Source organism: Argiope bruennichi, chromosome 3 (assembly GCF_947563725.1).
Source record: "Argiope bruennichi chromosome 3, qqArgBrue1.1, whole genome shotgun sequence".
Taxonomy (NCBI): Eukaryota; Metazoa; Arthropoda; class Arachnida; order Araneae; family Araneidae; genus Argiope; species Argiope bruennichi.
In genome coordinates, this window is record NC_079153.1 from 31008520 (window position 1) to 31023272 (window position 14753).

General features: G+C 30.1%; 1 protein-coding gene across 1 annotated transcript in view; it reads right to left on the minus strand.

The window, feature by feature from the left end:
- Nucleotides 1–1789: 1789 nt before the first annotated feature.
- The window catches only part of LOC129963808 (glycerophosphocholine cholinephosphodiesterase ENPP6-like), a 33856-nt gene continuing 20892 nt past the window's right edge, over nucleotides 1790–14753 (minus strand). Inside the window, exons 4-7 of the mRNA XM_056078375.1 lie at nucleotides 13516–13671; nucleotides 11740–11883; nucleotides 7776–7863; nucleotides 1790–4689 (exon numbers count right to left, since the gene is read on the minus strand). Coding sequence (XP_055934350.1) covers nucleotides 4424–4689; nucleotides 7776–7863; nucleotides 11740–11883; nucleotides 13516–13671 — 654 coding nt within the window. The 3' untranslated portion in view covers nucleotides 1790–4423. The remainder of the gene's footprint in view (nucleotides 4690–7775; nucleotides 7864–11739; nucleotides 11884–13515; nucleotides 13672–14753) is intronic.

Genomic DNA, 14753 nt, shown 5'->3' on the forward strand with positions numbered 1-14753 from the left:
AACATTTTTCGGCCGATTATTTCAAACAATTCTGTTTATTTTCTTAATGTTTTATGCATTTAAAATTAAACATTGTTAATTAATATACCTGCTCAAGATGAATCTGAAAAAATTTTGTTGACAAATTCTTGAGATATTACATAAATTAAGAAAGATATTCTTTAGTACCCATTTACCCTCGGGGGGGGCACCTCGAAATGAGGATGAGATGCTTCCGGCATGGTGGTTGGATCTCGCCACCCTGGAGGGTACACTAATAGGTGGGGGATCTGTCTCCTCCCATCGATGACGGGACGTACTTCCTTCGGGGAGGGTTGTACCGTGGCCGGTGACGGCCCTTAGGACTCAACCACAGTTCCCGCCAATGTTGCTGTTGCCGGTCATTCAGTTTTATGGTTTAAATCCGTGTGCCTTAGGGCGGGTCGGAGAGTTAGATGGTTGACTTAGTACCCATAAGGTTTAAATGCTCAGTGACTCTGTTTTCAGTAATCATATTATTAAAAAAAATGCTTTGTTTCAGTAAAAAATATTATTATATTAATTGCAGATTAATCATTTCCACTTTAATTTAAAGCATAAATTCTAACGATCATTAAGATTAACGAACCGACTGGTCGCCAAAGGCGGCTAGTACTTAATAAAAGGCAAGCAATACAAATGAACTGCCATTTTTATTTAACAGAAGAAAAGGAACCTAAAGTCAAAACGCGTAACAATGATAGTAAAAAACAACCAGTAATTAATTTTTATTTTAAAAAATATGAAAATTTGAACTCGAAAAGTATCTTGAAGATATCATTCAGTCAAGAAAAAATAATATGCAATGAAAAGAGCATTTCATTTTTCTCGGTGTCCATGTCAGGAGATGGTTTTCGCCGGAAAGATGTTATAACTTGAAAGACTTAAAATTCCCTGTTGCATAAAAAAAAATGCAGTGAGTATCATCAATTTAATAAATCTTTAGACATAAATACTTACTTAATTTTATGAAACAATGCTATTGCAAATCGAAATTATAGCATAATTATATTAGATCAAAGTTTCCCAAATTTTCAAAAACTGTGAACCACTTTTTAAAGATATAATCTATGACGATGCACTTCATTCGTGTAGCATTGTATATATTTTATAACAAAATATTTGAAATGCGTTATTTATTGAAAATGTAAGCTCATATTTTTTTTATTTATTTTGTAAATTGTAGAAAAATACATATACATTAAAACTCTTGATGCGACATATCAAAGATTGACTTGAGATTTATCAGTGTGTCGGACCCAAGATTTAGGAACTCGTGAATTAAACTGATTAACAAATGTCTAACATAAGTTATTAAAAACTGGAAAGGTTAAGGTTAAAGGTTAAGTTATTAAAAGGAAAGGTAGCAAAGTTTCGTTATATAATATGTAAATTTAAAACCTTCTTATATAATATGTATAGATACCTACGTAAATCTTTCATTTGTCTTAGATTACAATAGATAGTACAAGATTATATCAATAAGAAAGCATGAGAAATAAATTTTTAAATATACCTCGCAATTCTGATTCGTGCTTTTCTCTAAACTTCCACGTCTCAAATCCACGCATATTTTTTTTATTTTAAATTTCATTTCATCGAATAAAGAAAAATATCATGCTAATTGGAAATTTCTTGAACATTCATTTCGAATATGTTTTATTGCCATAAAGATTTCCGGAAATAATACAAAACAGCATATTCACATACAAATATGTTTATTCATTACACATATAAGCGAAAAATATAATATTCATCTACAACTAAAAACAAAGAAATTAATGTATATTAAATAAAATGCACATGATATGAATCTTGAAATAAAAATCCATAATAATTGTACAACTAGATTCATATGCCTGAAAACATGCAGAATTTCATTAAATTTAAGCTGTATATTGTCTTGCATAACAATTAATTGCTGTATAATAATTGTACAACAAGTAATTTGAGGAAACTATTCATCAAATAGCGACTATTTTTAAGTGACCATTTTCAAAATTATCTATTCATTTTACAGTATTATTTCAGACCTTTGCAACGTTGTTCGTTAGTTTTTGTAGCAAACGTAAAAGTGAGCGAATTTCGATCACCTAAGAGAGTTTTGTAACAGTAAATTTTTACTGACCAACTTTTAATATCCATTAAGTGTAAAGTAGCAGCAGTTCTTTTTCGTTAAATCAATTTGCTTTTTTAGAATAATCAATTTTCAAAAAAGTTTATTTACGCGGTATTACCCCCCATTGGTAGATAATTCCGCACATATGGCTTTTGCCTAAAACTTTGTGAAGTAGGAGTAAGAACACTGTTTTTTATAAACTCCATAAATATAAATGTAAATATTAATTTAATTTGGTTTAAAAATCGAACATTTTATTTAAATAAAGGATAAAATTTAAAAAGCTTTATTAAACTAATTTAAGATAATAAAGTTGAACTTTGCTTGCCTAGCAGCTTTTGACTTCTTCTTAGTTAAAAAATGGATACAATATGTACTTGTTGGATTTTTTTTTTCTTTTCCTTTTTTTTATTAATTCAGTTGAATTTAAGAAATAATGTCAAGCAATTCAAACTGACTCTTTATGTTGATTTATTGTTAGTTGACTTCAGCTATATTGTACACTTATTTTCGAACGGCCGTAAAATGGCCTGGCTAGCTTCTCGATGTGTTCAAAGAATAATTGTAAAAAATTCCGATTTCCTTTCAAAGTGATTTCCCTAAAAACTGAATTGTAGAAACTCTTGTATAAGGATTTCCAAACATCCCTCTTCTTCCCTGATTTCTGCACTTATCTCCATGATCTCTTTTAAATACGTCAAAAATTTCTAGGTATCTATTAAATTTATAAAATATTCGTTTATATAGTGATAAAGCAATGCAACAATTATATGGAATTTCTCTACACGTAATGGATTCATTTAATAGTTCTCATTTCAAATGAATGTCGATAAAATCGCTCAAAAAAATAGTCTATTTTTATGAGAAACGCCAGATCTGACAATATTTGCAGATGGAAATTTTTACCATTGCTTTCAAGAGGAGGCTTTTCTAAATACAGTACACTCCCGATTATCCGCGGAATTGGGTGGCGCGGCCGCCGCGGATAACATTAATCGCGGATAATCCGAAAAAAGCTAAAAACGCGTATAGCAAAAGAGAAAACAGTCATTCCAACTTTGAAAAATCGTTTTATGTACAATAAAACGTAAAATAAACAGCAGGAAATGTTTCACTAACGCTTGATGTTTTAGTATATCACTCAAAACTAACCTAAAATGCATTTTGTTAATGAAAACAGAAAAGTGCTTTGTACTTACGAGAGGCGTCAAGGATGCACAGAAAAATTAATACATATGTACTGTTTTAATACTGTAATGCATTATGTAATTACAAAAGCATAACTGTAAAACTACACCTTTTTGAAGAAATCAGTCATTTGTGTTTGCTTCTTGCTTTGGAAGCATTTTCTCTTTGCTTGGAAGGAAAAAAAAAGAAAACTTAGTGCGGCAGGCGCGGATAACCCGCAAAAGGAAGGAAGTGTCAATTCCTTTCAATGTCTGAGAATTCTCGAACAGTATGAGAAACAAAATTGAGGGATCTATCTTGATATATGTCCCTACCACGATATAGGAATGTGATCCAAAGCCATTCCCCTCAATTTTACCGGCGAAGACGCGCGTTTTTTTTTTTTTTAATGTTATTTAAAGATACGCATCCGGTTTTGCAGATCCAGAGAATTTAGAAATAAAACTTAATTATGGCCTTCTTCTAAATAATCCAACATTGAAATGTGAGCTTGCGCATCGGACATTAAAAGTTCAGAAATCTATCTGTTTTCTGAAACAAGAAAATAGGGGACATTTCGAAATGCCTATAATCATTCGAAAGGAGTTTAAATGCTGTTATATTGAAACTGCTGTTATTCTGCTGAAAACCCGATTTGCTGTCATATATTTTTTAAAATCTCGCGCTTTGGAGCCTCATGCGCATCCTCCTGGGTTAAATTATTGGAATTTACGTGGAATTGCTCACTGCACAGTATTTTCCCTTTCACACCTATTAAATGCAACATTTTTTCTGGTAGAAAAAAATTAATAATTCTATTTGCATTATAAATAACAATTATAAAATTTTTAATTAATAACATAAAATTATAATTAGTGATAATAATGAAAATAATAAAGTAACATCTAATAAATAACCTATGATATTTTTAAATTCTTTCATGAACACAACAAAAGAAAGTTTCTCTATCTCAACTTTTAATAAATACAACATTATCTATATTTTAATGTCAATTGTTTTATACAGTCATCTTTTGCTACACGCTACTAATCTATTTAGTAGACGATTTCACACAATTAATGAAGTATGGCAATTTTATGTGGAATATTGATGGAATATTTACAGAAATTTTAAAAACATCATTGTAAACAGAGAAGAGTAAATTATAATCATGGAATGTATAAAACAGGAGCTACTTTTAGCAGATGAAGCTGCTGATGTTATGGATATTGAATTGGGTGATAGGTTTTTCTTTCTCGTAAACATGGACTGAACACGTTCCAAAGACCCGTTATTTGGGAGAGGTGGAATGTCAAGGACGTGACACATCACATTATACATATCAAGAGTGGATAAAGGCGCAGTCGTGTGTCCTTTTCGAAAATCTGAAAATAATTAAATTATCTGTAAATTTGATTTTAAAGATGATATTATTAGAGATCATAATCCATCAGAATTGTTTGAAAATTAAGCCATGAAATATTTATTTAGAATTTAATATCCAATCAAGTATCAAATAATAGCAAAAATTAATTGCTTAAGGAAGATTTATTAAATCATTATCTGCTTACTTATAATCAAGAACTATTCGAAAATTTTTTCATCGAAAATATTACAAATTATTTTTATCTTGTAACGAGTTTGAAAAAATATTCAATTTTTGTGTAATTGAATTGCATGCAGATTTTTATAAAAGAAAAAAAAAGACCCTCCCTCAAAGACGTGTTTTTAGTAGCGCAAACCATTGCAACAATCATATACAAGAAAAAATTATGGTTCTGTAAATATTATTACAAAACTAAAAAATAATATTACAGAACAATTCGAATAGAATAGAACAAAATAATATTCAATTAAGCAAATTTAATAATTTTTCTGCTGATTTCAAATAAATGACAAATGAAAGGTGACTAATGAATATCAATTAATTTTCGGAATAGAACATTATTTGTAAACCATTTAAAATTATACTGACATAAATATAAAAATTAAATCAACGAATAATAAATTTCTACAATATTCACACAGTATGAAATATATAGCCAAAAGGAAAAGCGAAACACAAATTAAATTATACCTTGTTCTATAAAAATTCTTATATTTAAACATTTCTTCTGCCTATCAATGCAGCATTTTTTATTCTGACATTACTTGATTAAAATTCTAAAAACTCTTGATGATAAAAATTTTAAATCCTTGAAAAGTTTAGGCATTTAAAATAATTGTTTATAAATCATTCTTAGCATGCTTATTGAACAGAAGTTCTGCATATTAATTTATGCAGGTTTTTGAAAAAATTAATTAATTTTTAATTAATTTAAAATTAATTTACTTTTAATAGTAATTAATTTTTAAAAATTATTAAAATGTTATTATAATAATGCATACTTATATTGCTTTTATTTTTCAAGATTTCATAGCAAAAAAGGCATTGTTTTATTTTTATTTTCACAAGGCAATCTCAGTAGAAATATAATATTGTTACGAATCTGTAATGCTGCTTCCCAGCATAGTTGGTTCCACCATCGGAAAGAATGTTTTACAGTCATCGGTATTGGACGGAGTTCGATGTCGCGTCGGAGAGTCCCGGAGCTTGGCGACAAACTTGGCGACCATTTGGCGATTTGGCAACGAATTTGGCGCCAAAACAGATTATACCCGAAACATCGAGAATTTTCCCGATCCGTCCAGTAGGAACGGAGATAAGCCTCGAACGTTCCTAATTGGTTGAGAGGCTTCTAATCCCCGCCTCCTGGGACCTATAAAAGGAGGAGGCCGCAGCTGCTAGGGCAGAGTAGTCGGAATCGACAGCAAGAACTGGCCTTCCAGAGATTAGCGGAGCAGCGAGGGAGTCAAGTGAGTGCTGAATTAAGTTGTGCGCTATGGTCTGCATTAGAGTCTGTTGTCTGCACGTCTCGGCTGAAGATAATTGTGTGCTGTATATAGTTGTCATCCTTGTGCTATCCTGTGTGTCTTCGTGTAAACAAACGTCGTCGTTTTATTTTCTACTGCCGCCTGCTGATTGATTCTCCACACCATATAACTTCCACTATCCAAACGAACCCCGGAAATTTCGTAACAATATTTTATTCCTTTTCCACTTCGAAATTATTTTTATTTCATTTATAACTACAATTTTTATAGATTAAATAAAAAATAACAATTATATTGAAGAAGAAAATAATCAATTGTATTTTATTAAATTAAAGAGCATTTGTTAAAAGCTTTAGAACTTAGGTTCTCAAATCATTCTCTCATTCGATGTGAAAAACAAATAAACTGCTGAAATGATATACTGAAAATTCGGAGTCAGGCCTTTTGTGACCTTAGCCAGTGTACTATATTATGAGGATTCTTTTTTGTCAGTTTAGTGTCATACCTTTGCACATTTTTAGTTTAAGCAATCTGTTCATTTTTTTCTTACTCCCGGTTAACTTTTTCCAGTAATTTGTCATAAGGTTTTTATTTCCTTATTATGACTTATAGAATAGTAAATAGTATCTTCATTTATACTCATTTTCATCTAACCAAATGCTTGTTGTTTATAAAAATTAGTAAGCATACTGAAATGCATAGGAATCTGGCCATTTATATTTAACAAAATGCTGGGATTATTCTTTTATTTTATAGTTCAGAGAATTTATATTTTTTTACTAACTTATTTATTTGACATTAAGATTAATTACAATTTTTAAAATCGAATTGTCCGGATTACCTCCTCCTCTTTAAACTAAGCATTTTGATGCGGTACGAGACGCGGGAGGATAGAACCTGGGACCTTTTGGTTAGCATTCCAGTAACGATCCGATTTTACCAAAACAGCTGTTCGGGTAGAAGCGCTGTTACTGGCTTATATGCAATTCACCACAATCTCTAGGTATTTACCTAGTTTGCTTAGTCAGAAATTCGCCACTGGATATATTCATCCACGCTACTGAGGAAATAACAGCATTCTGAAGTTTATCGTTGTAACTTCGTTTGTTACCTCATGTACTAGTATAGAGTCGGAACAATTTATGTACTAGTAATCAGCCAATATACCAGGACCATGGCATCCAACTAATTTAATGTATGAAAAAAAAATCTGTCTAAGGATTATTATCAGACAATAATGTATGTTGCCGAACGTAACAAAATAGGATGTGAAAAGTTTATGAGTAATTAAGTGAATATATCTAGATCCGCGGTTTTGTCTCTAGATTTCTTCATCTGTATACCATGAAGTATTTGATGGACAAAACATCTTCACAGTGACCCTTTTCCTTCCTCGAATAAGAGATCAAAATAGAGAGGAAAAAATTTCATTTTCTGCCTTCAGTTGATTCTCAGTGTTTGCGTTCCTCTATTTTGTTTTTCGTTTGTTTTGCTATTTTTGTAACGTTTGTGGAAATATGTATGCTTCTTAAAGATGTGAGGTCGATTTTGTAACAACGAAAAACAAATTAACACTATGAGTTCAAAAACCTCTTACCTGGTCCTGAGGCAAGAAAAATGGTTCTCATGTCCGGTACTTCTACTGGATCATAACCATGATGGCCTTGCATTTTTACTTTGCTTAGCTGAAAAGATAACCAGTTATTAACTATAAAATAGAGGTTTAATTTCCTTTATTATAATTTTTCATATGAGAGGTGTAAAAATAAATTGATGCATGAAATTGACGAATGACAATTCATGCATCAAATATAGCTAATATTTCAATGAAAATCAAACTGGTAAAAGTCGTGGAAAAATTCCAAATGTTTATGAGTATTTCTATTTGAACATTGCTGAAATAATAATTGTCTATGAAAAGTCTGTTGGCAAAGATTATAATAAACTTTGAAGTATTAGCAATTTCAGTGGGGATGGATATAAATCGCTGAGAAATGGATTCAAGAGAATAGTAAGCAAAAATGAGACGAAGCTGTCAGTATTTCAACCAAATGACTTGAAATTCAATAATATAGATTGTTCATCAAAATCAAACTGTATTAGTAAAATTCTCCACCAGAGTTCATTCTCGTTATGTTGTTATAAAAAGCATTACAGAAAAAACATGCTTCATGTGTTCTCATCATGATTCTGAGGAATGTTAAATTGAGCGTCTAATTAATTCATCATCAAGACAACGCATAGTTAAGAACATGGATCATAGAAAGATATTCTATCCTCTAGCTGCTCTCTTAATTAGTATATAGTAGCTTAGCTCATAAGAATAACATTAAAATCAATGCATTTATACACAATCAATCATCTATAGAACCATCAAAAGAGTATATTCAAAATAAGAATTTGTTCACAAAATTATTTGGAGTGTCCTGACAGAATCCATATGTCAGCAATGAGTAAGCAAACCGATTGACCAAATAGATCATAAGATCAAGAATGAAATTCGATTTTCATGTGCCTATAAACTTTTTTATATAAAAATGATTAATTCTTTTATAAAAACTTGTTCTAAACTCGCTCACTACAAATTGATCAGTTTTGAAACCAAATATTAATTTCATCCCAAATCAAAATTGGTTTTTCACTTTTTCTAGGCTTGATAGTTTTGCCATAGTTCTACTCCCTTATCATTAATATACTTCATATTTTTGAATTTTATCGGTACTAAATATTTTAAACCTTTTTAATCGTGTTTTATGATGAATTACTTTTTTTTTCTTTTTGTGGTATTTGTTTTAAATTTATTCTTTATGCTTAATTCAGTAGAATGGTGATCTTTAGAGTCTTGATTTTCTATGACCCTCGCATATGTCATTTCGTTGTTCAATGTATCTTTGATATTGTCTATTTGCCGTTTTGATGTTTGGATTTTGTATCTAGTTGCCTGTTATCGTTATTTTTATTATTTTCATGTCCTATTTGTGTGGTTTAGAGCACTTAGTCAAAATATGCATTAGTATTTTTAAAAGAGATTGGTACATAGTAGTTAAAGTTTCCCAGCTTCTTAAAGTTTTTTAAGGGTTTTTTTATGTATTTCTAACTTGGAATTGAAATTTAATTTATTTTCTGGGTGTTCGATTGTACTTTTCCTAGGTATTTCATCATCGTACCTTTTTTAAGATGAGCTTTCTCATTTTTAATAAATTTGTTTTTAAAATTTTTTATAATATTAGATTTAATACTATTTTATCTGATTAAATAAAAATTTTATTATATTTATTGAAAAATTTTGAAGTTATTTTATTGCTTTATAAAGTTTTATTCATTCAGTATTTTTACTCTGTAGATAAAGGTTATCATTTCTGGGTTTAAGAGCCCGGGTGAAGACGATTCGTTCTTATGTCATTTTGAGCATTAAATTTTACCTCGCTGACTCGTTCACAGGCTTTCAGAAAAACTTGGTTTATGAGGGGGTTTTTATCTCATGACCTATCATTTTCTCAAAACTAAATAGACCTGTCTGCTTTTTAGCAATATTGTAATTAAATGAATTGCAGCATGTTTCATTTCATGTGAAAAATAAATGTGGTTCAATTTCTCTTGAGACAAGCTTATGAAGACATCTTACCTCTACATATTATAACTAAATCAGAGATAAACTGAGGAGTACTCGAGGTTGCTTTGACCAACAGAAGCTGACCCACTTCCAGCAAAGGACGCATACCATATAAATTAATACCGGAACCGAAAATTAAAAAAATAATATTTCGCCCGATGATGGTGCAAATTATATCGGGACATGGAATATTTCCTGAATGCATCTACAAATTTGGAAGGATGCAGGACAACATATGTAAGGGGTGGCCATAATTAAACTGACAGTGCTCACAGTGCTCTGTAGCGCGATCTATTTGCGAGAATGACGCCACATTTTGTAGGAAGATTAAACAAGACGGGAGACAAAGGATTCCGCAAAAAAAAAAAAAAAAATAGTTCCAAAAGTCACCGCTAGGGGAATATGTGGCGCTGTGTAATAGAAAATAGAGTGTTAACAAATGCAAATCAATACGGAAATAAAATTACCTTTTATTTTGCACATTTGCTGATTTAGTTCAAGTGCAGTATGGCAACACTTTTTAAAAAGCCAAAAACTTACGTAAACACCGATAAAGTCTCTTTATCCGCAATTTCACTTACTGGGTAACAGAGAACGCTGAGCAGAAGAAGAAGTTCTTTATTCAATGGCTATGGGGTTACCTTAAGTCCAAGGTCTATCAACGAGTTGTCCAGGACCTGGCTAAGTTGAAGGATAACATATCACGGACTGTACTGGAGATTCCTGCAGACATGTTACTTTCTGCTGTTGTGAATACTGTGCATAGAATGCAATATGTGGTCCACAAACACGGCGGCCACATTGAACATGATTTGAATGTGCAAAATAAAAGGTAATTTTATTTCCGTATTGATTTACATTTGTTAACACTCTATTTTCTATTACACAGCGCCACATATTCCCCTAGCGGTGACTTTTGGAACTTTTTTTTTTTTTTTTTTTTTTTTTTTTTTTTGCGGAATCCTTTGTCTCCCGTCTTGTTTAATTTTCCTACAAAATGTGGCGTCATTCTCACAAATAGATCACTCTGCAGAATACTGTGAGCATTGTCAGTTTAATTATGGCCACCTTGTATATGTGGAGAAATAGGCTCAGTCTGGCACTATATAACAGAATGTGATGAACTCAAAGAGATTAGAGGAAGACTCATTATGAATAGTAATTTTAACACAATATTACAGTACCTTGAGAATTTAGAAACATCAAAAGAAATAATGAAGAAGATGTCTAACATTTTACCAACAGTTCGAAGGTTATTTGAACTTTTGTCGGTCGTTGTTTTCTTGTGCAAAAAATTGGATCGTTAAGGAACATAAGAGCCAGTCACAATAATCCCTGTTTATGCGGCTTAGTTCTATGGCTAATGGAGTTACTGTCAGTAATTTAAAAAAAAAAAAAGAAGCTGACCCACTTCCCTTTTATCCCGAATCCTTAACGCATGGATTTGGCAAGATGAGCTAAACCAAATGCTATTAAGATCATTTATCCCACTTGATCTAAATAATTAAAGAAATGCGAAAAATAAATAATAACTACAGAAGTCAAGATTTAAAGCAATGCATCTCCAATGAAAGCAATTAATAATGAGAATTTTCAGTTTTCCGGTTCTTGAGTACTGATTAATCTTTATTCAATTTCCCATAGAGTAGAAATAAAATGTCTCAAATTAAAGGGAAAAACGTAAAAAGGAAAAACTTTTTTTAATTATGGATTGAAATTTGAAATATTTTCTAATGTCTTTGGTGGCGTGTAACAAAAGAAATTTTCGGAAAAATAGAAGTTGTTTTCCATCAAATGCTTTCTTCTGGTAAAGCAGTATAGATCTGAAAGGCTATTTTAAAATGGAACAAAATGTAATGTAGAAATATTATAAAAAACAGCAACGATATTGAGTAAAAATTGAAATAGTTAATCAGGAATATTTTAACAACACAGAATGATTACTCACGCTTTGGATGTAATACCCTTTATTAGCTATTAGAAGTATCGGAGCAGTCTTATAACTGCCTTTCAGGTGATAATTTTCTGGTATATCATCTTTCTTGTAGATTCGAAGTCCTTCTGTTTTATCATTAGCAATCTCTTGCACCAGCTGAAATGCAAAATACATTCAGTAAATTTAAAACTAGGCATTTCATTGCAGTTATCCACTACTGCTCAAATCCAATTAAAATAATATGGTTTAAGGTATCCGAACAGATTAAAAACATGAATTTAGATAAAAATTCGCATTCTTACTTTTTTTTTTTTTTTTTTTTTGCAGATTTAAAAAATAGATACATTTTTGTTTCCAATTATATCTTTAATTTTTCACCATATCAATTAGAAGCCAAGTTACAGTACATGTAACTGATGTTTATTTATAAGCATTTAAAAAGTTTAAATGCATTTTCTGAAAACGAGGGTTTTTATAATTCTATTATACGCCATATCTCAAAAAATAATTAAGATATCTTAATGAATAATTGGTTTTGGCTACGAAGAATGTAATGAAATATGGCTTTGATGCTGAATGCTCTAGAAGTGGATTTACGGTTGTTTAATATAAATAGTGTTGAAAAAAATTCCAAAATTTCAGACATAATTTCATATATTACATACAAAAATTTTATTTTTGAATATAATTCTTAGATGGTGGTTAGTTGCATTCTAAGATATGTTGCACATGTAAATTTACAAAGAAAAATGAAAAACTGTAGCAATTTTTTTTCTCCAGAACAATCCTAGTTTTCTTAAATAAATGCTAAATTTTATATGCATTTTTTTCAGTAGATACAAATGTATAAATAATTTCACTTTTATTCATATTTTATACTTATAGCTTTAAAAAACATCATATAAACATTAAAATATTTTTTTTAAATCCCCTCCAAATCTAGTCGGATACCTTAACAAACCATTAGTTTTCCATCAAATTGAGGATGAAAGTATACGCTTCGTCTGTATTGAATACTATGCAGTTATTATTCGCAAACAGAAATAATTACTATAAATCCTTATAAACTGAGATATGTGCATTCTTTTTTGGATTATTTCAATATTATGAATAGCAAACAATTCATCAGTTGAGCAGTACATTTCATTCTTATATTACAATTTCATATATTATAATTCTTTCTACTTTCAGTTTATATATTATAATTATATTAATTGATTTCAATAACATAATTAATTTTAATGATTAAGATTAGAATAATTGTAATAATATGAATACTTGAACACGAAAACGTATGTAGCATTTAAGCAAGCAAAATGTCAAAGAATATGCATTTTAATTTTTTCTCCTTAATTCAAACACTAATCCTAAGGGTTATATAAAAACGATATTTCTGAATAAAATCTTATTAAGTGAAATGATGATTAACTGTGCAATACTTTTAAGTATTTTTCGGGTTTAAAAATCTAATCATGACTCAGGTATATAAATTTTATAACCAGAGATGACAAAAAGCTATTATCAGCTATCGAATTTACGGATTTCATTTTTTTCAAATCACATTTTTGAAACAAAAAACAAAATCTTATAATCCCAATATCTCAAAAATTACGTATCCTATTTCACATTTAATTAAGATTTTTATTGAATTTGTATCTTTAGTGCTATTTTCTAAGAGGATATTCGCATAGGATATTTCATTTTCAATGATTCAAATCGGTTACAAAATTACATCTTCATAACATCGAAATAAATGAAGTAAAATAGAAGCATTTAATAATAATTTACTTTGTTTAGCATTCCGGGTTGGGGAACGATTCCAGACACAGCACCGAAATCCAGTTGGTGTTTTATTTTGTCAGCGTATTTTGTCAAATCGATATACCTGAGGACATTTTCTCTTGCATCTGTCATGCCATGGTCAGACAAGACCATGATGTTCACCTGGAATATACATATGAAATACATATGAAACAGTTATATCTCTTAATTTTTCAAATCAATGATCAAAAACTTTTTTTACACTTATAATTCAATGCGTTAATCATCACTTGTTTGGCTTAGTTGGACTAAATTATTTTTTAACAAAGCTCACAAAAATAATATATTGAACGCGAAGCAAGTATGCCTCACGCGATTTCCTGGATCAAACTACTTATACAGAAGGTGAAGCGCGTGTAATTCCAAACCCTAATGTGTCTGTTTTTTGCTTAATTTGAAATTGAAAATATATATTTAACTGCAATAGTTAAAAAATCTATTTATATTAATGAAAGGAATAATTAATGAATGAAATTAATGAATAATATTTTAATACGACGAAAAGGACGTTGAATTCCATGGTCGTATTCCAGAACAAAAGCTCGAATTATTCAACGATTCGGTTTTTAATATTTTATTTGAGAGCGATAAGCAATTAATTAAAAAAGAAGATATCATTAATATAAGGCCAGGCAGCTTATTTAGTTCGCTAGGTCATGTTTTGCTAATTATTATATATTTATATGACCAGTATTATAATTGAGCTATGAATTACAAAGCAAAAGATTTCATGTAAAGAATGTATACAAATTAATTCAAATCCAGTAAGGAACACTAAGACGCAATGTGCAAACAGTTTTTGCGAATGTAACTTACGTTTGTTCTATCACAAATTTTTGAACTTGTATAAAACTATTTTACATGAAAGCTGTAGCAAAACAAGTAAAATTTTATTCATTACTATTATTCTCACGTTGAGGATGCACAAATTTTTGCAGAATAAACTAATGGAACAAAGAATATGAAAATATTCATGTCAAATTGGAATATTTCCACGACTTAATAGAAAGAATCTATTTAAATTTTAACTTCGCGAAAGATTTTTTTTTACCAAGTCTACTCATCTCCTTTTATATCAGTTGTCTATGCTTAAAAAAGGAAGTGTTTGTGTTTCGTCTATAAAATCCAGATAAATCTATCTTACAGTCATGAAATTTGACATACCGGTAGTCATAATGGTGAAAATGGCAATTCAATAGGGCACA